The sequence below is a fragment of the Fringilla coelebs genome, assembly GCF_963513975.1.
Source record: "Fringilla coelebs genome assembly, chromosome: 7".
In the NCBI taxonomy this organism is placed as follows: domain Eukaryota; kingdom Metazoa; phylum Chordata; class Aves; order Passeriformes; family Fringillidae; genus Fringilla; species Fringilla coelebs.
In genome coordinates this window covers 15,796,054-15,820,387 of record NC_140035.1, presented here as the reverse complement: position 1 = coordinate 15,820,387, position 24,334 = coordinate 15,796,054, and the positions used below count along the sequence as shown (strand labels likewise).

Below are 24,334 nucleotides of genomic sequence, written 5' to 3'. Positions count from 1 at the left end.
AGAAGCACAGGGGCTAAGGAAAGTGGCACAGGTCCTGGCACAGACCTTTGGGGATAGGCAGGGCCTGTGCTAATGAGTAACGGACCCAGGACTGAGCTTGACTTGCATGTCAATGCCACACTCATCCCAAATAGTTCCAGTGACCATGCTGATTCCCCCACGGCCAGGGGGTCAAGGCACCTCTTTATTGACAATGTAGGCAGAGGAGGTAGCTGCTAACATGATGGCTGAGATGCTGATGGCAGCAAGGAGAGGAGAGGTAAAAGCACAGCCTTGTGTCCATAGGCATGGCTGGAGGTAGCTCAGGGCTGCAGGGTCTGTATGTGTCAGGATCTGTCCTTACACCCACAGATACCAACCTATGAGGTAGCCATGAGAAAAGCTGGCAAGAGGACGTCTGGCTGAAGCCAGGCCACCAAACAGTCCCAGCCCCTCTCACTAGCACATGGAGACCTCTCAGTTATTAACTTTGCCAGAGTCATCACCCAGAGTGATATTCATGCCCAGAGAGTGACATGGCCAGCTCAGTCCCTCTGACCATCGCTGCTGCACAGGTTCTCCCTTGCTGCACAGCCAGTGCTCAGCCATGTCCCCACCACACTGGTCCTTGGCAGGTGGCAGCAGTCTCCAGCGTTAGGTGTGGCCAACCTGGGCCCGGCGGTGGGTTTGCAGGCAAGCCGTGGAACAGAAGGAGAAGTCGAGGTAGTGGAAAGGGATCCGTCCCAACAGGGACTCTCCACAATGCCAGCAGCGGCTGCAGGAAAAAGCAGAGCTGGCCCTGAGCAAAGGGGACACTTGCAGAAGAGTTAGTAGAGGAAAAGATTTCCCTGCTTGGACTGTGACACAAGACACCAGCAGCCTGAGGGAGCTGGGGCTCCTCTGCTCTCACAGGGCTGATGTGCTCACCCAATGGCCTGGCCAGGACATACTCCCTGGGGGAAGTGCTCTGTCAGAGCGTGATGTGAGGTACTTTGAGGCAGAATGAACATTTAGGGACTTGGCCCCATAAAGGCTGTAGAGCCCCTGCCCAGAAAAGCACTCCCCTGCCACATGGGGAGTGCTGGCTGCCAACAATCCTGGTGGGCGGCAAAGTAAACAGGGACACAGGAGTGGCTGGAGTGTTGGCTTGCTGTAGATCTGGCTGCAAGTGGACCAAGTCATCCTTAGCAAAATATTTCAGGGGAGCAGGGCAAGAGAGGGAGGAAACTTTAACACAAGCACTACTGGGAATTGAGTGGTCAGGAATAGCTTTGGATTGGAAAGGAGAACTGGAGCAAGAAAGGCAGGGAACAGCTGTACTGACATAGAAGGATTTGTCTTCAGAGCCATGCTGCTGGGATGGTTACCTGATGTTGGCAAGAGTCGTGCCGGTGTCCTGCAGCTGTGCAGCCAACCTCCTCTCAGCAGCCAGTGCCCTCTGGGGAGCAGAGACAGCTCAGCCCCTGCAGCCCCTGGGAGCTGCTGTGCCCAGAGCTCACTGCATCAGCACTGCCCTATGTGGGCTGGATCCCCTTTCCCAATCCTCACCTTCTCCCTGTCAGACAGGGCTGCGAACCACTGCTTCCTTTCCTGCTCCTGCTCCCAGCGGTGCTGCTCCTCCCGCTGTGCTTGCTCCCGTTGCTTCCGCTGGGCTTTCTGTGCCCGCTTCTTCTCCAGCTTCTTGGCCTCCATCTCCTGTGTCAGGGGCCCTGGCACCTGAGGGCAGGAAGCATCTCCCACTGAGCCGGGGCAATGCACGAGTGGGAAAGGAGAGCTTTGCTCTGGGGCTCCCCTCTGGGTGAGGGCAGCGGGCAGGCACCCACCTTGGCACGGCTGTAGTCGTACTTGTCCGGATGGTCCACCATAAACTTGCGGAAGGCATTGCGGGTCCGTCTGTCAGCAGAGGTGCAGTATGGAGTCCTCTCCTGCCTGTCCCTGTGAGACAAGGGAGACCAGCTCACTCACACTGCCGTCTTACTGTCTGCATCCCACTGGGCTGTGAGCCCAGAGACCCCCCAGAGATGAGCAGTGTGTACTGCAGGCCACAGTATCACAGCCAAGGAGGGGAAAGTTCCTTATTCCTATGCCAGAATCCTTCATGTCCTCCAAGTCCTTCTTGCCTCTCAAAGTCCTTGCATGGGATTTTGTCTCATCCTGGCTCTTGGAAATGCCTGCCAATAAACCTGGGTGCACTTTGAGGCACTGCCCCGTGCTGCCATGCCAGACCAAGGAGGCAGAGAGAAGGGTGGTTCAGCTCCTAGACCTCCCATAAAAACCCCAGACATCCCGGGTCACAGAGACCAATACTGGCTGTCCCAGGACAAGAGTGGCACCAGTTTCCTATGGCTGAGACAGGAGTAAGTCGCTGGACTCCCACAGCAGGGGTTGTGAACCACTGGGTGCCCTGCAGCCATACCTGAGGGCAGGGTCTGCTCCTGCCTCCAGCAGCAGACACACAGCCTCAGCCCTGCCAGCCTGTGCTGCCACGTGAAGCAGGGTGCAGCCCTGCTCGTCCATGGGCTGGTTCAGCAGGGAGCGGGCCATATCCAGAGATTGCCCATCCTCACTGTGCTCTGGCAGGCCCCCATTCTCTGGCACACCCAGGAGGTGCCGCAGTGTCTGCACATCCCCTGTCTTGCAGGCAGTGAACAGAGCATCGCAGAGCTGGGTCTGAGGGTCTCCTGTGAGGGAAGAACAGGAGGGGAGTCCGATGGGCAGACTGGGCAGAGCAGGTCTGACCAGGGAACACACACAATGCATCAGCTTGCTAGCTGGATTTGGGCACTGCAGGATCTCCACCACCTTCAGAGTCTGCGGCCATGTGCTATGGCATTGCTAGGCACTGTTGTCAGCAGCCAAATCTCCTGAAGTAAGACCCACTCCAATCCTCCCAACACACCTGTCTTAGCCAGGTGCTGCCTGGCCCCCTTGGCTCCAAACACACAGCTCACTCAAAGGCACAAGACTGCACTAAAGACTTCGAAGACCCAGCTGTTCTGGGAATCTGCATGACAATGTGCTCTTCACCCCACTCAAAAGACACCAGTAAATGGGGCAGGCATCCAGCCAAAGCCACTTACCTCCATTGCTCCAGGGAAGCAGCCCAGCCTCGGCCTCTCCCTGCAGCTCTGTCACTGGCTCCAAGCCAGGCTGCCCACCAGTCTCTTTAGCACAAGGCCCTGCACAGGCAACACATGAGGAAGAGGGTCAGAATCAGCTTGCATCCCAGCCATGTCTTCCTACACTGCCCCTGCCAGTTCTTTCCCTCACCTTTCTCCACCTTCTTGTCCCTCTTCTTCCTCCTTTTGCGGTTCCGCTTGGGCATCACTTCGAACTCCCTGAGGTCCAAGGTCCCCAGTGTCACTTCCACAGTCTCCAGTTCCCCTGCAGGGCTTTCTTCCTCCTCTTCCTCCTCCTCCTCTGGGGCTGAGGGGGATGAAAAGCTTAGGGCTAAGGCTCCACACACAGAACTAATCACTCGGGGCTCTGAGCTTTCTCCTGTCCAGCCACACTCTGAAGCTGCAAATCTGGCCCATGCCATAACATCAAGAGCCGTCCTGCTTGCTCAGAGTCATGTCTCCCTCCATGGTTCAACTCACCAGTTGTGTTCTCCTGCGGGGGATCCACCTCTGCCTTCTGCTGCCTCTTCTGCCAGACCTTCCGAGGGGACCCAGTGATGTCCTCCAGTGGCGTGTCCTTCCCTGAGCAGCAAGGGTGCTCCTGTCATTGCCTGGGGACAGCGAGCACCCCATGTCTCCAGGGACTGAGGGCTGAAGAGCTAGCAGCTCCACCCCATACGGTAGTGTCCCCTAATGCACAAGGGACCACGCCACGCCACCTGCCCTGACCTGCAGGCACGAGGGCTGGTCCAACTCACCATACACCTGCAGGCTGGCCAGCATGGCGTGGACTCGCAGCACCTCTCGCAGGGTGGCCCTGCGGGTGCTGAGGGGAATGTGGCAGATGCGAGGGTCCCCTCGGGTGAGGGGTGGGTTCCTGCCACCGAAGAGCAGCGCACGGTTGTGACGAGGGGCCCGGAGGAAGATGCGCTGAGCTTCACTCAGGTGCTGTGCCCAGACTGCCAGGAGGTCCTGAATATCCTGGGGAGAAAGGAGAAGCTTTATGGCATTATGAGCACACTATACGGGCAAACATAGCTCTGGAGCAGAGACAAATCCAGAAGAGAGTAGCCTCAGTTGGGCCCTGCCCCTTTTCCAGGGCCCACCACCACTGCCATGCCCTCCAGCAGCAGTGTGGTACCACCTGTCAGAGGCAGCTGAGCACTCCTGCCAGGAGCCCAGCGCTGCACCCTCACCTTGAGCAGCGCAGCCTCGTTGTAGCGGCGCAGGGAGGCCCCAGCTGATCTGGGCGCTGAGCCCGGGGTCTGGGCGTCCCGCAGGCCCTGCGCTGTGCCCCGCCGTGCTCGCACCGTGTACCGGTGGAAGGTCTTGTGCTCCTGCACCTGCAGGCTGTGGAGAGGGGCAGGCATGAGACACAGAGCTTAGTGTGCGTGGCATTACCGTGCAAAAGCAGCTCCAGCTGACTGTGCCCAGAGGGACAGTCCTGCTGTCCCCCTGTACTCACCCCCGGAACACTGCTCCTGCGAAGTGCCCGCCACCCATCATCAGCACAACCCAGCACGTGCTTGCACTGAGGCTCTGCAGTGAGGCTGTCAGCTCCACCGGCTCCTCAATGTCACCCTGATACACAGACACCCTTGCTAGCACCTATGGCATTAACTCCTTACCTCCTGCTGTCCCCAGGACAGAGACCAGCCTGTCTGCTAGCACCAGAAGCAGGTTTGTGGAGGACACCCCAGAGCCAAATAACAGGCCACCAACAAGTCTGGGGCTCTGACCTGGCACCAGAGTCCACCCTTCCTATCACAGGAGGTAGGAGACTATTAGAGAGACATCTACAACCAAGTGCCACCACCTTTTCTGGACTCCCTCTCCCAAACAGCTGGGCTGTGACTTGCCTTCCCAGTGAGCAGCACACAGCGGTAGGCAGAGATGAGCTGGCCCTTCGCATTGCGGAGCAGCACTTTGTGGGAGCGAGGAATCTGGGGGGTCTGGCCAGTGTCGCTGACAGAGGGCAGCAACTCTGACTCACTGCTCACATCAGAGCTATCCGAGTCAGATCCTGAGATGCTGGAAACATCACCTGCAAGGAAAAGAAAGATGCAGTGAAATAAAGCAAAAATTATTGAACAGCCTCCCCGAAACTCTCTAGGTGACTTCAAGGGCACTTGCAGAGTGCCCACAACCCCGGAAATGTTCTGTCAAATAACCCTATATATTACAAACAGGCTGTGATCTGGGGAGATAGGAGTTTGGAGCTCTGGATCCCCAGATAGGCTTAGGCAGGGGCTCAGTTAAAACGTCCTCTTCTGCCTGTAACAAATCCTAACAGCTCAGGAGCAGTGCTGGATCCTGAGAAGACTCCACAGGGACAGAATAAAGGAACCCTGCACTAGCAGAAGGCTTCATCCCTGTACAGTAGAACCCCAGTGAGGTTGCTGACAGCCCCTGGGCTCCAGTGCAGACAATCCAGCTTCTCACCTGTGCGGGTTTTCTCCTCAAACACTTCCTCAGGCAGCGTCTGGCGCCCCAGGAGTCGCTGCTTCAGGTTGAAGCGGTGCCAGTCAAGACGGTAGTGCTCAGTCTGTGGAGCAAAAAAGTATGAGCTGGCAGCATCCTGGTGGTCCATGAAAGCCATGACCACCAAAGGGCGTGAGGTGACAGGCCCCAAGGACTAAACTGATGCTGGGCTTCTTCAGCAGTCCTGACTAGAAAATCACAGTATTTTAAGGAGTTACCCATGAAACAATTAACCTGAACAAGTACAGGCCTATGCTGCACTTACCCTTTACTTCCAGTAAATGATACCTATAATTGCTAACATACAAGGTTTGAGTGTCAGATCCCAATAGGTCGTGAGCAGTGGGCAAACAGCCAACACTGGGGTGCCCCATGCTGGGGCTGAGCTTCCACAGCAGGATGCCACCAGTCATGCCAGCCTCACTCCCACTTCACACTGCTCAGCCCTGCTCACCTGCTCCTCCCGGCTCCCAAACACCTGCCCGCAGGTCAAGCAACACATCCTCTGTGGCACCTCGGCGACCCCATGGGCCTTCTCCTCACAGCTGGCTGCTGCAGGTTTCTCTGGAAGAACAAGGGAGGGCTGTGCACAGGCAGCCTGCAGGCCGCACTGCAAGGAGTGGAGCCTTCTCTGTCCCTCCTCAGCCAACCCAAACAAACCTATGGTTGAAGGAGCTTTGGGGACCTTGGGGTGTCACCAAAAAAAGCCCATTTACCCACCCACCAGATAGCTCCTATGGCCAAGCTTCGGGGTGATCACCCAAGCTGAGTTGGGGACAGAACACAAATCTGCGGTGGACACGAGCTTAGTCAGATAACTTCCCCCCCGCCGTTCCCGCGGAGCCCCACGCACCGTGGCTCGCAGGTGCCAGCTGGGCAGCACCCGCATCCGCAGCAACTCCGGTGACAAGGCTCAGCCCGCGGAGGAGTTCAGGGTCCTGAGCGGCCTCAAACACCGACCTGCTCTCCGGCATGGCTACTGCTTCCAGCGGAAGGGACAGTGTCTGAGGAATGGGCCCGTCGGGAACCACCACCAGTAGCTGCCCCGACACCGGCCCCACGGGCCCACCGCTCTGCCCCCGTCCGAGCTCTGTGTTCGGGACAATCCCGCACCGCGCCCGGAGCCCGTGCGCGATCCCCCTTCCCCGGGCCTCCGCACCCCCGTGACCCCCGGGGCCGCCGCACCCCCGGGGCCGCTCCCCCGTGCCGGCCCCGCCGCTCACGCGCGGCCGCTGCCACCGGGCCCGGAAGCGCCGCTCGTCACATCCCGCGCGCCCATTGGCCTCCCGCGTCCCACCCCCCGCTCGCCATTGGGCGCCGTGCCCGCCAGTCGCGGGCGGGGCCGAGCGGGCCGCGCCGGGCCGGGCCGCGCCGGTGGCGGCGGCGGCGGCGCGGGGCCCCGCCATGGCCCACTTCGAGACGCAGTACCAGCGCCTGGAGAGCTCCTCCACCGAGTCTCCCCCCGGCGGCGGCGACCTGCTCGTCCACGTCCCCGAGGGCGCCAAGTGTGAGCGATGGCACCGGGGGTTGGGCCTGGCCGGCGGCGGGGTGCGGAAGAGGCCGGGGGCGCAAGAGAGAGGCTGGACACCAAGGGGAGCCGGGGTGGCGGCTGCGGGGCTGGTGCGGGGCCTCGGGTGCCAGGGGCAGCGGGGGAAGGGGTAGGTTGTGCTGGTCACAACACCAAGGGTGGGCGTGCTGAGGACCCCTCACCCTGTGCTGCTTCTTCCTTCAGCTCCGTGGCATCACATCGAGAACCTCGACCTGTTCTTCTCTCGCATATCCTTTTGCAGGGCGAGGGTCAGGCGGGATGTATCCCCCTCCTCCCGGCTCTAAGTTCAGGGAAAACATGGAGATTTGTGTAACTTGGAGCTTAGGCAGTATCAGCCATCCCTGTAGGACGCTACACAGCTCCAGAGGGGCTGACAGAACCCCCCATGCCTTGGGACGCTGTCACTTGACACAGGGTCATACAGGTGCTTCTAGGAATTCTTGGGAAAGTGACGATGATACTGTTGTCGTTACAGTTAGTGTGTTATATTCTTAACAGGATTTTATTGCTAGCGTGGCATTTACAATCAGGGTAGCACAGGATTTCTGTAGGCAGAATCAGTGTAGTACAATTTTATAAGTAGCATAGAACAGAATTTTATAGTATCTCTTAGTTTGTGGTTTTTAATCAGCTGGACTCTTTACAGATCTGGACATATCTTAATATATGGTTTGCTATATCAATAATGATCATAATGAAGACTCAAAAATCACATAAAAGAATTTGAGTCATTCACTTAGTCCTCATTGGAAGCACATGACAACGGGGGTATCCCTGGCTGCTGTGGGGTCTTGGGTCTCACTGTCCACCAGCAGCTGTGATACAAGTTCCCACTTAGGATTTGTAACTCCTTGATTTTGTGTTTAGTGCTCTGGGTGCTGTTAATACTTCCCTCTTCTGTGATGGGGTCATCACCTCTGTTGTGTTGGCCAGGTGCCTGGGACCTTCAAGGACAGCACGGAAGAGAGTAATCAGCCTGGTGCCAAGGAATCTTGAGGCCCATGGGGAGGGAAAGCAGAAACCCGTTTGATTTATCTACTTGGTTCACAGGACCTTCAGTGCCTGATAACTGGGCAAAGGGTGACCCACTAATAGGTGACACCCTCGCTGACACAGAAGGGCTGCTTGCCTTATGAAATGGTGTTAATTATGCTGACCACATTGCTGGGGGCAGGAGCAGGTGCCAGGTGCCACTAAATGCACTTTGTTTGTCTCTGTCTTGTCCTGCCCTACCCTGCTCTGCCCTAGCCACCGTTGTGCAGCCTGAGTACAGGCTGAGTTTCTGCTCTGTGCTGAACAGAGCCCCTCTATGGGTGCTGAGTGCAGGAAGGAAGGAGCTTGAACAAAGCCAAGTCCCTCTACCCCAGCTGTGCTTTACCTGGGCAGAGTGTGTTTTCCTGCAGTGGGGAACCAACTTGCTGATGAGTAGGGGTGGGAGAGATTTTTTCTTGGTGGTGAAGGGAGACTTGGCTAAGGAGCTATGGAAATCAGTGGGACAGAAGCGTCTTCATCCTTCATCAGAGAGGAGTCTCCATGCTGTTTTCCTTGACTGTAGCTTTCACGTCTATAACCTGCATCAGAAGAATGGCTTCACTTGCATGCTCATTGGAGAGATCTTTGAGCTCATGTAAGTGCAGGTTCCCACCTGTTGTGGCTGCTGGGGAAGAGGCACAGGCACTTGCCGAGCATTTGCAGCTGTGTAGGTGGAAGGGCTCCTTTCATAATTGTCCTGTCTCCCCTTCATCAGGGTTTTCCATGCCCCAGACCTGCATTTCACTCTGAGGAACCGTTGCCTGTGAGCGTTCCTGCTGCCATGGCTGTGGGATTGCATCTCCGTGGCATATGACCCTGGCTGCTTCACGTTTTGTGGTGGAGCAGAAGGGTGATTCCCTCACAACACTTCTCTTTTTTCACAGGCAGTTCATCTTTGTGGTGGCATTCACCACCTTTCTTATCAGCTGTGTTGATTATGACATTCTCTTTGCCAACAAAGCATTAAATCACAGCCAGCATCCCACTGAGCCCATTAAGGTGACTCTGCCAGATGCCTTCCTGCCTCCAAATGTCTGCAGTGCAAGGTAGGGGCAGGGGAGGGCATGTTAGCCACTGCTCTTGTTTTCCTACGTACTCAGGGCTCCTGTCTGGGCCTGTGTCCCACTGCTTGCCTCCTCTTGCTTGCAGAATCCAGGCAAACAGCTTCCTCATCTGCATTCTGGTGATAGCTGGGGTTTTCTGGATCCACCGACTCGTCAAATTTATCTACAATATTTGCTGCTACTGGGAGATTCATTCTTTCTACATCAATGCCCTGAAGATCCCCATGGTAAGTTGCTGAGCCAGTGGCTGCACGTGGGGCTGCCGAGGGTCATGGGAGGCATTTGCTGGTGGTTGCAACTTGCCTTCGTGCCTCTCCTCTTCTCAGTCAGACTGAGCACTTCCCTCTGCTCCATAGCCACATGATCTCCTTTCAGCCTGTTCTCCAGGAGCCAGCTTATTCCGTGTTAACCTCTCTGTGCTCAGTCTGCCTGTCCGCCTGCTGGCGCATGCCTCTGCCATATGCCACCCAATATGTGTATTCTTCAGCGGTGGCCTTTTCTGTGATGCCTTCCACAGAGGAGGCATAAGCGAGGATATCCTCGTACCTCCCTGGGATGTGAACAATCTCAGCTTCCTTGTTTATTTGGGAGGCTTGGAGCTACTTAGTTGTGAAGGTCACACAGCAGATCAGTGTGTCACAGATGGGGTTTGAGGCTTGCATAGACATCCTAGTTCAGAGTCCTTGCTCTGATGAACAACATAAAAAGGCACGTGCCACATCCTTGGAGGGAGAAAGTATCTTGAGAAAGGTGAGGTGAGCTGAAAGGCTTAGATTGTCGCCAGTTTTTCCACAGACTCCCTCTGGGACACTGCTTAAGTCCCTTCCATGTTTGTTTCTCCCTGCTGACTCCAAATGGCAGCTCTGGGAGGAACCACGGAAGCCTGGACCTGTGTTTATGCCTCCAAGGAAGCTGGTGCATGCGTGGCTGGGAAACAGTCATCTGTGCTAATCTAGGGGGTAAAGGGCACCAAGGCAAGGTGTGGGGTTTGCTTGCTGCAGGCTGAAGTGGTGCCAGAAGGTGCCTCACACCCTGGTGTTGCATGCCCTTTGTCAGCACCACGAGGTGTGTGCTGGGACCTGGCTTCTGTCCCTGGATACTTCTTGCTCCTAATCTTGCTGCTTGTCCACCTTCCAGTCCACCCTGCCCTACTACACCTGGCAGGAGGTGCAGGCCCGCATTGTGCAGATCCAGAAGGAGCACCAGATCTGCATCCATAAGAAGGAGCTGACAGAGCTGGACATCTATCACCGCATCCTCCGCTTCAAGAACTACATGGTGGCCATGGTGAACAAGTCACTGCTGCCCATCCGCTTCCGCCTGCCCCTGCTGGGAGACACTGTCTTCTACACGCGTGGGCTAAAGTACAACTTTGAGCTCATCTTCTTCTGGGGTCCTGGCTCCCTCTTTGAGAATGAGTGGAGCCTGAAGGCTGAATACAAGCGGGCCGGGAACCGCCTGGAGCTGGCTGAGAAGCTCAGCACTCGCATCCTCTGGATTGGCATTGCTAACTTCCTCCTCTGCCCCCTCATCCTCATCTGGCAGATCCTCTATGCTTTCTTCAGCTACACGGAGATCCTGAAGCGGGAGCCGGGCAGCCTGGGTGCCCGCTGCTGGTCTCTCTATGGCCGCTGTTACCTGCGTCACTTCAACGAGCTGGATCACGAACTGCACTCACGCCTCAGCAAGGGGTACAAGCCAGCTTCCAAGTACATGAACTGCTTTATCTCCCCGCTTCTCACCATCGTGGCCAAGAACGTGGCCTTCTTTGCTGGCTCCATCCTGGCTGTGCTCATCGCTCTCACCATCTATGATGAGGACGTGCTTGCGGTCGAGCACGTCCTGACCACGGTCACCCTGCTCGGGGTGGGCATCACGGTGTGCAGGTGAGGTGGGTCTGTGCTGCCCTCGTGCTCCTGGCAGCCCTGTAGGGAGCAGTGGGGCTGGAAGCAATCCATGTAAACATGCTCTTTGCTTGCAAATGGATGTGAATCTGTGTGGATGAGGGGCATGGCTGGGAAGAGGTAGTGATCCTGGCTGCAGTGGTTGTATGGGATGAGGGGCTGGTCTGGTCGGAAGGTTACAGGCAGAGCTGTGATATGCGCCAGTCAACCTGCCCTCCCAAGATGACATCTCCTAGGAACTGAGGTGTAATGCTGTGATGTTTCCCTATCCTGTCGTGCAGGTCTTTCATCCCTGACCAGCACCTGGTCTTTTGCCCAGAGCAGCTGCTGCGAGTTATCCTGGCACACATCCACTACATGCCTGACCACTGGCAGGGCAATGCCCACCGCTACGAGACCAGGGATGAGTTTGCTCAGCTCTTCCAGTACAAAGCGGTGAGCTTGGCTTAACTATGGGGCTGGGGACTTACCCCTGTCAATGGATGGAGAAGGTGCTGGAGAGCTCAACAGCTCCTGGGCTCATAGAGGAACAAGGCAGCATCCTCAGAGATACCCTGCTCCAGAAGATAGAGGGCTACCTCTGGGGTCTCTTTTGGGATTGTGGGTTTTTTGACCCTCAAGTTTGTGCTGAACCCATAATTTCTGTGCTCAGGTCTTCATCCTGGAAGAGCTCCTGAGTCCTATCATTACCCCTTTGATCCTCATCATCTGCCTGCGGCCCAAGTCCTTGGATATTGTTGACTTCTTCCGTAACTTCACTGTGGAGGTGGTGGGTGTGGGTGACACCTGCTCCTTTGCCCAGATGGACGTGCGCCAGCACGGCCACCCTGCGGTAGGTCCTGTGCTGCCCACCAGCATGTCTGATCCTTTAGACCTATGAGAGGCCTGAACTCGCCACTCCTGGCAGCCCACAGCTCAGCCACCCACCAGGTGGTGTCTGGGTTTGGCACCACAGGTGCTCCAGAAGGCTCTTATGGCCCAGCTGTGATTACTGACCAGATGCTTCAGGAATCAGGCTGTGTCATGTCTTTGATGTCATTGCTTATTTTCACAGCCAAGGGTTCTGTCTTCTCCAGAGAGTGAAATATGGACATTTAGAAAGTGTGATCACTTCTCTCCTGCTTGTGCTCAGGAGAGAAGCAGTCTAGAGGAAATAGGAAGCATTTTCCATTATGAAAAATCTATGATGGAGGGAAAAGGGGCCCATCTGTTTTGTGTGCCTTGGAATTTAGGTTACTTGCCTAGGGAAAGACCTCCTAGTGACACAGTCATCAACTAGGAAGGAAGTGAACTCATTGTGGCAGGAAGCTTTTAAGAAGAGTTATTTGTTGACTCTAGTTGTTCCTGTGTGACCGTTCCCAGCTCCCCAGTTCCCTTGCAGCAGTTCATGTTCTGAGATTGAGTTGGAACAAACTGTGTTTGTTGCTTCTTCTCCTGAGATGGCTGAATAAGCGTGGGGACTTCTGTTGTATCACCTGCTACATAGGGCGCCATGGCCTTGCATGGGCTGGGTGTTGCATGCCTTGCCCAGACTGATTGCAGGATTCCCAGGGCTGGCAGGGTTGCAAAGCAGATCCTGTCTCTCATTATCCATCTCTTGTCCACAGTGGATGTCAGCAGGAAAGACGGAGGCCTCCATTTACCAGCAGGCTGAGGATGGCAAGACGGAGCTATCCCTCATGCACTTTGCCATCACCAACCCCAAGTGGCAGCCACCCCGCGAGAGCACAGCCTTCATCGGCTTCCTGAAGGAGCGGGTGCACCGGGACAGCAGCGTGGCCCTGGCTCAGCAGGCTGTGCTCCCTGAAAACGCCCTCTTCAGCTCCATCCAGTCCCTGCAGTCAGAGTCAGAGGTGCACAGGCTCAGGGCATGTGGGTTGTTCTTGGGATTCTTGCTACATGCTGGCAAATTCATCGCCAGGCCCTCTGGGTAATTTTGCCCTTGCCTGGGATGTATCTGGGGATGAAAATATGGTGTATCAGCACTATCTGGGACAATTCTGGTTTTCTAGAGAAGGTAACAGGCTGTCCTAGAGCCCTGTGAGATGTAAGAGGGGGTAAAATAGCCCAGCTCTGTGTGTCTGGTGAGATCAGTCCTCCAGCTCTGCACAGGACAGTGACTCTTTCTCTTTCAACTCTGCAGCCTCACAGCCTGATTGCCAATGTGATAGCAGGCTCCTCAGCACTGGGCTTCCACATGAGCCGGGACGGACAGGCTTCCCGCCATCTCTCAGAAGTGGCCTCGGCTCTGCGTTCCTTCTCCCCACTCCAGTCTGCCCAGCAGCCTTCCAGTGGCTTCCAGGCCTCCGGAAGGGACGGAGAGGGAGCCCAGCCTCGTGGTGCCAGTGCCATGACAGCCTCTGGGTAAGCTCCTGGCTGGAGAAGGGCAGCCAGACACGTTGGACATTCCTTTACGCTTTGCCCAAATGCCATCCCGTTGTCCTAGATGCGTGATGGCATTTATCTCTGCAGTCTGGACAGCAAGGGACATTGACAAGCAGAGTTAGACTCAGGTCTAGGTGCTGGTGCCAGGTGCTAAGGCTGGCCCCAAAGGATAGTGTCAGGGTTTAATTGTTCTCCTGTAGGTACTACAGTGGTGAGAGACCCCTCTGTAGGGAAGAGGCAGTGCTGTAGAAGGGCTTGTGTATTTTGGGAGATGCTGCAGAGGGGCCTCTTCATACCCAGTTCAGGAGCAGATCTCTGTGAGCCTGACATTAGAGTGGGGAGGGGCTGGGCATTGTGGGGGCACATGGGCAGGAAACACTACTGGTGTGTTCTGTGGCAGTGCTGATGCAAGGACCGTGAGCTCAGGGAGCAGCGCCTGGGAGGGTCAACTGCAGAGCATGATCCTGTCGGAGTATGCCTCGACTGAGATGAGTCTTCATGCACTCTACATGCACGAGGTGAGCGACCCAGAGCTGGGTTGGCCAGAGGGGCATGGAGCAAGGCAGGCAGGACTGGGCTGCCGTGTCCATTGTGACGAGAAAACCAGTGTGTATGCAGTGCTGCGGAGAGGGTGTGTTTGGGCATCTGGTTTCTCCCACGCAGCTGAGTCACTCGTGTTATGGCTTGCAGTTGCACAAGCAGCATGCCCAGCTGGAGCCCGAGCGGCACACTTGGCACCGACGAGAGAGTGACGAGAGTGGGGAGAGTGCCCACGAAGAGCTGGACACTCAGCGGGGTGGCCCTGTCCCCATTCCCCGCTCTGCCAGCTACCCCTTCTCCTCACCGCGGCAGCCTGCCGAGGAGACAGCCACGCTGCAGACGGGCTTCCAGCGGCGGTACGGTGGCATCACAGGTACGGAGCCAGGGCAGAGTCTGAGTTCAGGTCAGAGCTCTGTAACTGATGTCCTTTATGAACTGGCTAGACACTGGCAGTCCCCCAGGTAGCTAATCTAGTTTCTTGCCTCTCTTGCAGACCCAGGCACAGTGCACAGAGCCCCATCACATTTCTCCCGCCTTCCTCTGGGAGGCTGGGCCGAGGACGGGCAGTCAGCGAGGCACCCAGAGCCTGTGCCAGAGGAGAGCTCAGAGGACGAGCTTCCGCCACAGATTCACAAGGTAAGGGTGATGGCTGTGGCTGAGAGGGGCAAGGTGTACTCTGATGCCAGGTTGGGGTGCTGGCAGCTGGTCCCAGTAGGTGCCACATTCTCTCTCTGTCTTGCAGGTATAGCCTGGTAGACTGGGGATCTCATGGGGCTTGCAGATTGGGAGCCACCTGGACAGCAGGATGTGGCATGGGCTTGATTCTTCTCCTGTACTGAGTGGACATTTTGTTGCCATCAATTGCTGAAGAGACAAAACTTGCCAGGCCAGCGTATTTGCTGTGGCACCTTGTGTCTAGCCATGTGTCGAGTCAACGCCACTCTGACTTGTGGGGTGAATGCGTGTGTGAGTACATACCTGTGTCTGTGTTCACATCTGTGTCGTCCGTGTCGGAGGATCTCTGCAGAGCCTGTGGAAACTGATGTGACGGGACTAGCAGTGAGGAGCTGCTGGTGGACTGGCTTGGAGATGGCAGCAGCAGCTGCTCTTCAAAGGGATGGGAGATGGCATCAGCTCCATCTAGATGTGCGCCCGAAGCTAGCACCTGCTGTCAAAACGAGGGCAGGAGTTGTTGAGGGTGGTCTGAGGGAGCTCAGCCTGTAGCACCACACTGCCCTGCCTGCAGCTCTGAGAAGGTGCCTAGGACCATGTTAGTCCTCCCAGAGAGGACCAGTGCTGTGCCTCTCAGCCCAGAGCAGAACAACATTGGGGCAGTCACCCAGCCCTCTGTCCCAGCATCCTGCAGAGGGATGGGCCCTGGTGGCTGCTGCTGGTATGAGTACAGGTGAGATATAGAGCTGGTGGGAAGAGCTCTGGTTTGATCAGGATGCTGCAGCTCTTCCCTGACTCACGACAGCTGGCCCATTCCCTGCATGCAAGAAAGGGTCATTGGAGTGATGCCTCCATGCCAGGGCAGCAGCATTGTCCCATGTATGGCACCTATGGGATGTGGGCTACTAGTGGGCCCTCCTGCAGTGCCAAAGAGACCCCAGTGTGGAGCAGCCCATTATCTTCTGGGAGTGCTCACAGCCCACTCAGAGCCCACCCTGAAGGTCTTGTGCTCTGTGTGTTGGCTCCTTTTCTCCAGGCACAAAAAAGGCCTTTTTCCCATGCCCAGGTGCTGTTGTATTGGTTCTGTCCTTCTGATGCAGCTGTTCCTGTGGAACTGGGCCTTTCCTCTTCCCTGGCAATGGGTTTGGTTCATCTGAAATCTTGCCCAGAGGTTCCCAGCTCCTCCTTTCCTCCTGAAACCTTCCTTTTGCTTACAACATGATTTCAGCTGCTGTGAAGACCATGTAGCTGTCTCATGCCTGGCAGAGCAAGGAGCGGCATCCTGAATCCAGAAAGGAGAGGCACACCTCAGCCCAGACTCGGGATTGTGGTGGGGATTCAGGATCCCAGCTGTGCAATATAGCCTCAGACAAGACCTTCCCACCATCCGCCTGTTTTCCCTCTTTTCTCCTTGCAGCTTCTGGGGAACTGCATCCCAGCTAACTCCCGCCCATGACTTACTTTCCATTCCCCTTGCCTCTGGCAGGGGCTGCTTGCTTTTGTCATGCGCTCTGCGAGCACTGCACATCCTCCTCTGCTGTCTCTGGAGTCCAGGGCCATCCCTCTTCTCGTGCCAGGGTGATTGCCCTCTGCCCTTTGAGCCTGGGACAGCTCCAGCCACCTGCTGCCAGTGCTTCTGCAGCCAGGTGGCCGAGCATGAGCAGGGCCAGGAGGCTTGCACAGGGGCAGGCTCTTTGGGATAGCAGGCTCCTTATTGCCATGGGGAGGGCTGGGCAGGGCTGGAGCTACAACTGCTCTGGGGTCTGTATGAGATCAAACGGTGTTCTAAAGCAGAGCTCAGGGTGGGGATCAGCTCTTCACTGCTGGGGTCAGGGCTCTGTGGGCCTGGTGCTGCTGGGGTCCTTCCATGAAGAAGTGGCTGCAACTGCTCCACAGCAGCTTCAGCTTGGGGCTGTCATGGTTTGGTGAAAGAAAGCAGAAAGCAAATCTCCTAGGAACCCAGATTTTCCGGTGGCTTCTCTTCATGCCCAGGCTGCTGCCTCCCCTCTCTGGTCCTATGGGGCACTGTGTCTGGGCTTCCTAATGGAGTTGCTGCTGGTCCGTACAGCTGAACGGCTGGAGGCAGTGCCCTGGGGCAGGGGGAAACACTGGATCTTTCCTTGGGCTGGCAGGAGGGAGAGGCCAGGCATAGCAGGCCCAAGTCTTTGCCGCATGTTTTGCTTGTGTCGTCAGTGTCCCATGTGCATGGCGAGCCACTCTTCCTCATCTCCTCCTGAGATGTGCGGGCACGGAGGTCCCTGGGGAGTGCAGTATCACACCCCCGTGCCCTCGCTGTACAGCTGTATAGCCGTCTAATAAAGATGGGGTGTATCATCCCTGCCTGTGTCCGAGTCTCCCTTCGCTCTGTGGTACCGTGCAGCCCACCTGGGCCTGGCTTGCGATGGCAGCAGAAGGCTGGGAGGAGCCAGCCGACTGCTCCGGCGGCGCTGGAAGCTCCCAGGAGCGTAGTCGCAGCCGCGGGAGGAGGCAGGGGCTATATTTATCGCCGAGAGGGCAGTGCCCCGTCCTGCCTGACCTCTGTGGAGGCCCCGCTGGGGCTCCTGGGGCTATCGCGGCACCGCAGGCCCGGGCTGGCGGCGGCGATAAATGGGAGCGGGGCGTCTCACGTCGGAGGCGGAGACCCTCCGTGGGTACCGGCCTGGGAGTGTGCCTCACGGCACCGACCCCTCCCCATCCTCGGCGCTGCGGGGGAGGTCCGTGCCGTCCGGGGCTGGGCACGGGGGTTCGGGGAAGGGACACACGCAGGGGGTGCGGTGCCGGTGCCGGGAAGGAGGCGGGCGGGCAGGAGCCGGCGGTGCCGGCGCGGGGCGGGGAGCGGGGCGGGGCGGAACGGCGCCGGGGCCCGGCTGGCAGCGGCGGGCGGCGGCGCGGGGCCCGCACCGGGCCAAGGTCGGCGGCCCAGGGCAGGTGAGCAGGCGCGGCGGGGCCGCCACGGCGGCCGGTGAGACACGGCGGTGGCGGGGCCGCGACCCCTGTGCCGGGCCTGAGTGGCGCCGGCACCGCCCGGGCATTCATCCGGCGCGGCCTCTGCCTCGCCCTCCGCGAGTTTTTCCTTGATGCGTTCCTGTCTTTGCCCTTGCCTCTCCCCTGCACGGCCCCGCGGTTCCCCGTGCATCCTCCGCATCCCCGCCCGCTCTCCCACCCGCGCCTCTGCCGCTGCATCACCGCCGTCGCTCCCTCCCACTTGAGACCGTTCCCAGCTTCATTCTGCCTTCCTGTCCCTGCAGCTCCCGCTGTTCTCGTGTCCGAGGGCATCCTCAGACGCTCGGGTGGCTCTGGAGCGCCCAGTCCCATGTTGTGGCCCCGTCCAGGGCAAACAGCAGGTGTGGTGCTCATGGCCATCCCCATGCAAAGCTGGACCTGCTTGCATGCACTGCTTTGTGTGTGCTGCATGCAGCGTGTCATGTGTGTCCATGTCCAGTGGTACTTGCCCCTGCCCTAGGAGGGCCCTTGCTGCTTGGCCATGCCATCCCACTGAGAGTCTCTCTGTGCAGGTGGTATCACAGCCCAGGCTCTCTTCTCTCCACAGCTGGTGACCTGCCAGGATGGCCGTGCTGGGGGGTTACTGTGAAGGCAACAACTCCATCGCCCAGGCCTGGGTCCAGCAAGGCTTCCAGCCCTGCTTCTTCTTCACGTTGGTGCCATCTGTGCTGCTGAGCGTCTGCCTGTTGCTGGGTGCCCTGCAGTATGCCTGCTACGCCCGCTTCAGCCGTGCCATGGAGCCCAAGTACATTCCCCGCTCTCGCCTCTACCGTGGCCAGGTCCTGCTGTCCCTGCTCCTGGCCCTGCAACCCTTTGGTGGGCTGCTGTGGCAAGGACTGGGGCTGAGACAGCTCTATGGGTATATGTTGCTGCATGCCTTCCTCTGGGCCCTCAGCTGGGGCTGCGCCATTGCCCTCCTGCAGCTGGAGCATACCCGGGTACTGGCCCACGACCGAACACGGGGCCATGGCACTGTCCTCCTCCTCTTTTGGGCACTGGCCTTTGCTGCTGAGAACCTGACCCTGGTGTGCTGGAGGAGCCCTCTGTGGTGGTGGGCACTGGAGAACACCAACCAGAAGGTGGGCTGGGGATCTGTGGCCAGGGAGAGGGGGCGAGGTACTTTTGGGGCTGGGAGGGACTGCAACATAATGGTGTGGGGCTGGAGTATGCATGTCATGACCTGCCATGCCCAGGATGTTTACAGTTCTGGGTTGCACCCACATCTGCCAGATATTTGAGTCCCAAGCTCAGTTATCACACATCTCTCCATGCCCCACCCAGCTCCTGTCCAGCTTCTACCCAGCCCAGACCCAGGTGCAGAAGTAGGGGTGTTTCCCTGCTTCCCACAGCCCTTGTGCATCTTGAGCCAGAGGGCATGGAGCCAGATGATGCCAGGAGGAAGGAAGAAGTCTGGGTGCTGCCTGAAGTGCTATGCTCAACCAGGGACTCCCACTGAGCTGCATGGGGCACTGCACACTGGCACACTGCACCCCATCCCCATGCTCTGCTCATTGTCTCTCTCAGATCATACCCATCCCGTGCTCAGGGTTGTGCTGAAGGCCAGCTGAGATGCTGAGCTCTCATTCTCCATCCAGGTGCAGTTTGGCTTCTGGCTGCTGCGTTACATCTGCACATTTATGCTCTTCATCCTGGGCATGAAGGCCCCGGGGCTACCCCACAAGCCCTACATGCTGCTAATCAACGAGGAGGAGCGGGATGTGGAAAACAGCCAGGTGAGTCCTGGGACTGAAGCAATTTTAGGATATGGCCAGGAAGGAGCTGGGGATAAAATGGAAATAGAGCTGCCCTGGGATCAGCATCTTCATGTGGGAGGACAAGGTTTAGGGCTGCCCAAGCTCCCTGCTTGCTGTCACTAGGATGCAGCCCTGTTTGGAGGATGGAGTGGGCACTCTGGAGTGAGACTGGTTTTCTTGGGGTGTTGCCCAGGACCATTGCCAGCTGGATTGGGATGCCAGGGCAATGACTCCTTGTTCTGCTCTCCCTCAGCCACTCCTGACTGATGCCAGCAGGACCACCTCCACCTGGAAGGATTTCCGGAGGAAGCTGCGGCTGCTGGTGCCGTACATGTGGCCGACGGGCAACCATCTGCTGCAGGGGCTGGTGCTGTTCTGCATGGCACTCATGGGGCTGGAGCGGGCCATCAATGTCTTCGTCCCCATCTACTACAAGAACATTGGTGAGGCACCTGGAGCTTGATGTGTGAGGCTCACCACAGCCTCACCAAGTGCAGGGGGGTGTTGAGATGACCTGGACAGCTGCAGGGGTTTGGCAGAAGCAGAGCCCAGGGGGCCAGGGTCCAGCACTGGCTGCTGGGTCTGGTTCCCACTGGCACCCTGGGATACTCCCTGTCCCTCCATCCTGAACCTTGGCACACTTCCCACAGTGAATGAGCTGACAATGGGTACTCCCTGGCATACCCTGGCCTGGACTGTCTGCAGCTATGTGGGGCTGAAGTTCCTGCAAGGTGGAGGTGCTGGTAAGGACCATTGGGAAGGATGGGATATTGACGAGAGATGATATTGGGCACATCATACGAGTTCTGGGGTGGCCAGGGAAGCCCATATGCCCCATCACTGCTGCTCTCTTGGAATCAGCAACCTGGGCTGGTCCCAGGTTAGGGAGAGTGAATGGGCTTCATCCCAAATCCTCCTTTCCCAGCTGGACTTTGTGAAGTCTTCTGCATGCCCCAGTGGGGCTGATCTCGGTTGACCTTTCAATGTCGCCCTGCAGGCTCCACTGGCTTTGTGAGCAACTTGCGCACCTTCCTGTGGGTGTGGGTGCAGCAGTTCACCAACAGGCAGGTGCAGGTGCAGCTCTTTGCCCACCTGCACGGGCTGTCCCTGCGCTGGCACCTGGGGCGTCGCACTGGTGAGGTCCTGCGTAGCGTAGACCGGGGCACCAGCAGCATCAACAACCTGCTCAGGTCAGAGTGTGCCTGTGGTGGGTGGGGGGGTTGGCTGGGAAGCCCCACCAAGCTGGGCTGATGCCGCATTTCCCCTCCCACCCCCCAGCTACATCATCTTCAGCATTGTCCCCACCATTGCGGATATTGTCATCGGCATAGTTTACTTCACCTCGGTCTTCAGCGCTTGGTTTGGCCTCATCATCTTCGTGTGTATGAGCCTGTACCTGAGTGAGTGGGGGGGCTCAGAGTGTAGGGCTGGCAGGCTGTGGGGTGGCAGGAGCCTTGCAATGCAGCTTCCTCCTGTCCACAGCTCTGACCATCTTCATCACTGAGTGGAGAACCAAGTACCGTCGGGACATGAACACGCGGGACAATGAGGCCAAGTCCCGGGCTGTGGACTCGCTCCTCAATTTCGAGACGGTACTGTAGCAGTTGGGGGGGGTTGCTGAGGACTGCTTGGGTGCTGATACCAGCTCTGCTCCTGTAGGTGAAGTACTACAATGCAGAGAACTATGAGGTGAACCGCTTTAACAATGCCATTGTCAAGTACCAGGTACGGAGTGCTCAGTACCTTTAGGGGCACCAAGGGGGAAGAAGTCAAACCTTACAGGCACTTGTGGGGATCCACCATGATGTGGATCACTATGGGTCTGCTTTTGAGGCAGCAGCATCCTACAGGACTTTGTCTCTTCCAGGTCTCAGAATGGAAGGTCAGTGCCTCGCTGGGCCTCCTCAACCAGACCCAGAATGTGGTCATTGGCCTAGGGCTGCTGGCGGGGTCCCTGCTCTGTGCCTACTTTGTCACTGAAAACAAGCTAGAGGTAAGGCTGGTGCCTTACCTGTGCAGATCCCTGCTGAGGTGGGGCCCTGGGGCTGGTGGTTACAGACCCCTATACCCTGTCCCTTCCAGGTGGGGGATTTTGTCCTCTTTGGTACCTACATAATCCAGCTCTACACGCCACTCAACTGGTTCGGGACTTACTACAGGTAATGCTGGGAGGTGTGGAAGTGCCTGGTGTCCCCCTCTCCATGGGTGACTGGGTTGATATGTGCTCCCCCAAACCCTTTTCTCTGGTCTTTGCCCTCTTCAGGATGATCCAGAATTCCTTTGTGGACATGGAAAATATGTTTGAGCTCTTCCACGAGGAGCAGGAGGTGGGTGCCTCCTTTCCTGGACCTTGCTCCCTTGCTGGGCCTGTGGTCCTGCCCTGGGGAGTGGCTGGCTCTGAGCCTGAGCCTCTGCTTCAACAGGTGAAGGATGTGGTGAACGCCAGCGACCTGCGCTTGGAGGCTGGGCAGATTGAATTTGAGAACGTGCACTTTAGCTACATAGATGGGTATGGGGTACTGGGCACAGGGGGGGACCTGCTACAGAGATGTGGGGCCATGGAGTGGCCCTGAGCCCCTCTCCATGTCCCTCTTCCAGGAAGGAAATCCTGCAGGATGTCTCTTTCTCTGTGATGCCTGGGCAGACCCTGGCTCTGGTGAGAGCGGGACTGTGAGTTCTCTGTGGGAAGGGAAGGATGGGGATAGAGAAGCTGGAAAATACAAAGGTGGGAAGGACAGCCCCCAGCAGGACCAGCCCTTTCCTGTCCAGCCCCTGGCCCCCAGCAGCTGGGAATTGGCTATCTTTAAGTCCCTTTTCCTTTGTATGTAGGTGGGACCTTCAGGCTCTGGAAAGAGCACCATCATCCGTCTGCTCTTCCGCTTCTACGATGTACGGGGTGGCTGCATCCGCATTGATGGGCAGGACATCTCCCAGGTGAGGGGGAAGGGCCTCCAAGGACCGGGGAGGACACACCAGCTCATTTGGGCCTCGCAGCACTGCTCAGTGCAGGCACCAGCACCTCCCCAGGGCAGGGGTGAGCATACAGCCCCCACAGCCTCTTTGCAGGCTGACAGCTGTGCCAGAAGTGGCAGAATGGCGCGACTCCAGGACCCCAGGCTGAAATGCTGGGTGCTGACCACGGCTCCCTGGGAAGGTCCACAGCACTGTCAGGACCCCCCCATGCAGAGTCGAGATGCAGCTGAGCCTGTGGTGCAGGGCAACCCTACAGCACATAGCTTGCAAGGAATGGGGCTCATGGCTGAGGGTAGGATTGGGTTTTGGAGGGATCTTTGCATTTGGCATGGGTCTGCCTGAGCCCTCTCCCCTGCCTCCCAGGTGAAGCAGGCTTCGCTGCGTGCTCACATTGGGGTGGTGCCCCAGGACACGGTGCTCTTCAATGACACCATCGCCAACAATATCCGCTATGGACGGACCCTGGCCACTGACCAGGAGGTACAGGAGGCAGCCCGGGCTGCTGACATCCACGACCGTATCCTTTCTTTTCCTGATGGTGAGACCCCTGCAATTCCTGCCATCCCATGGTCCCCTAAGACCTTCTAGCTGCCCTCACAGGTATCCTTGGGTGACATCTGCCACAAGGACACCTGCATGATTTTGTCTTGCTTTGCCTTTCCCTGCCTTCTTTCCAGGGCTAGATCAGCCCCTAGGCAGAGATAAGCTGAGGCTCCACTACATGGCTGTGTAGTCACAGCAGGACCTCCCAGGGAAGCAGGTCCCCATCTCTATTTCAGAGAGCACCAGCACTTCATGTTTCTGCTCTTGTGGCTGCAGGATACAACACCCAGGTGGGAGAGCGGGGGCTGAAGCTGAGCGGGGGTGAGAAGCAGCGCGTTGCCATTGCACGCACCATCCTGAAGGGTCCCGACATCATCCTGCTGGATGAGGTAACAGCAGCGGCCCCTTACCCAGCTCTGCAGCAGCCCCCACAACCTCTGTCCCTTCCTCACGTTGTGCCTCACCTGGCAGGCCACATCTGCACTTGACACAGAGACTGAGAGGAACATCCAGGCTTCTCTGGCCAAGGTCTGCGCCCACCGCACCACCATTGTTGTTGCACACAGGTAGGGGCAAAGGGAAGGGGCTGATCTGAGAGGTGCGGGCCAGACCCTGCAAGAGGGGCACACAGACCTGCCCCCTGCTCAGGAGGTGAGAGCCCCTGGGGTTGCATCTCCTGGCATCGTGCAAACCCTCAGGAACCCTCTGCCACCCAAGTCAGGGTAACACCTGCTTTTCCCTGCAGGCTCTCCACTGTGGTAGGTGCAGACCAGATCCTGGTGCTTAAGGATGGACGCATTGTGGAGCGAGGGAGGTGAGCACAAGTGGAGGCCTGGGGGAGGGAATCCCCTCCCTGGCTCTGGGGCCAGCTCAGGACCCTGCATTCCTCTGCTCTCCTCACAGGCATGAGGAGCTGCTGCAGAAGGGTGGTGTGTACGCTGGCATGTGGCTGCAGCAGCAGACCAGGGATGAGGGTGAGAACAAGGAGCACCGCACTGAGAAGCCCCAGAGCAGCAAGAAAGCGTCATGAACATGACCAGGAGTTCTGCTGTGACACTGACTCGGGTCCAGGCCCCCACACTGCCTGGGAGTCTTTTGCTGGCTGCAGGCAAGAGCCCTGCATGCCCTGGAGCTGCAGGAGCTTGACTGGACACTCCACTACATTTGTACATGTTTATTTTGCTGTTGTGTAGTTTCTTAAACCAGGTCCTTCCCAGGTCCATGCCTGTGTGCTCTGGGCAGGATACATGCCTCTTGGTGGGGGAAGGCAGGGTTAGTGCCTGTGGCCTTGGGTCAACTGGCAGCTCTGCCACGAGGTTGAGCCCCTTGGGCTTAG

At 57.7% G+C, this 24,334-nt stretch overlaps 3 protein-coding genes across 7 annotated transcripts; 2 read left to right on the top strand and 1 right to left on the bottom strand.

Annotated features, from left to right (window-relative positions):
• Positions 1–173: 173 nt before the first annotated feature.
• On the bottom strand, positions 174–6,820 carry ANKZF1 (ankyrin repeat and zinc finger peptidyl tRNA hydrolase 1). 3 transcript variants are annotated; one of them, XM_084209238.1, is made up of 16 exons: positions 6,739–6,820; positions 6,433–6,558; positions 6,034–6,143; positions 5,541–5,643; positions 4,958–5,142; positions 4,564–4,679; positions 4,295–4,448; positions 3,857–4,079; positions 3,579–3,680; positions 3,250–3,405; positions 3,060–3,158; positions 2,396–2,660; positions 1,803–1,914; positions 1,528–1,695; positions 1,347–1,417; positions 794–1,141 (listed from the first exon to the last, which is right to left on the bottom strand). In XM_084209238.1, exons 2-16 carry the CDS (start codon positions 6,551–6,553, stop codon positions 886–888), a joined length of 2,241 nt encoding a protein of 746 aa, XP_084065364.1. In that variant the 5' UTR covers positions 6,554–6,558; positions 6,739–6,820; the 3' UTR covers positions 794–885. The 3 variants fall into 3 exon arrangements, with proteins under 3 accessions (XP_084065365.1, XP_084065364.1, XP_084065363.1); XM_084209239.1 differs by lacking the exon at positions 794–1,141 and adding an exon at positions 174–754 and having other exon boundaries at positions 6,433–6,809; XM_084209237.1 differs by having other exon boundaries at positions 6,433–6,809.
• Positions 6,821–6,924: 104 nt separating this feature from the next.
• On the top strand, positions 6,925–17,046 carry ATG9A (autophagy related 9A). Its single transcript, XM_084209273.1, has 14 exons — positions 6,925–7,086; positions 7,312–7,355; positions 8,691–8,755; positions 9,045–9,206; positions 9,310–9,451; positions 10,362–11,110; positions 11,410–11,563; positions 11,781–11,960; positions 12,736–12,981; positions 13,272–13,492; positions 13,914–14,031; positions 14,204–14,426; positions 14,547–14,689; positions 14,796–17,046. The coding sequence occupies exons 1-14, from the start codon at positions 6,984–6,986 to the stop codon at positions 14,799–14,801; spliced, it is 2,556 nt and encodes an 851-aa protein (XP_084065399.1). The 5' UTR covers positions 6,925–6,983; the 3' UTR covers positions 14,802–17,046.
• Positions 17,047–17,259: 213 nt separating this feature from the next.
• Positions 17,260–24,218, top strand: ABCB6 (ATP binding cassette subfamily B member 6 (LAN blood group)). Of its 3 annotated transcripts, none has more exons than XM_084209529.1 (20): positions 17,260–17,439; positions 18,276–18,807; positions 19,324–19,461; positions 19,736–19,925; positions 20,133–20,225; positions 20,480–20,672; positions 20,761–20,864; positions 20,965–21,074; positions 21,142–21,207; positions 21,350–21,475; positions 21,565–21,641; positions 21,746–21,809; positions 21,906–21,991; positions 22,081–22,138; positions 22,312–22,416; positions 22,819–22,993; positions 23,275–23,387; positions 23,470–23,564; positions 23,744–23,812; positions 23,902–24,218. In XM_084209529.1, the coding sequence occupies exons 2-20, from the start codon at positions 18,292–18,294 to the stop codon at positions 24,026–24,028; spliced, it is 2,505 nt and encodes an 834-aa protein (XP_084065655.1). In that variant the 5' UTR covers positions 17,260–17,439; positions 18,276–18,291; the 3' UTR covers positions 24,029–24,218. The 3 variants fall into 3 exon arrangements, with proteins under 3 accessions (XP_084065655.1, XP_084065653.1, XP_084065654.1); XM_084209527.1 differs by having other exon boundaries at positions 20,761–20,882; XM_084209528.1 differs by lacking the exon at positions 17,260–17,439 and adding an exon at positions 17,520–17,653 and having other exon boundaries at positions 20,761–20,882.
• Positions 24,219–24,334: the final 116 nt, after the last annotated feature.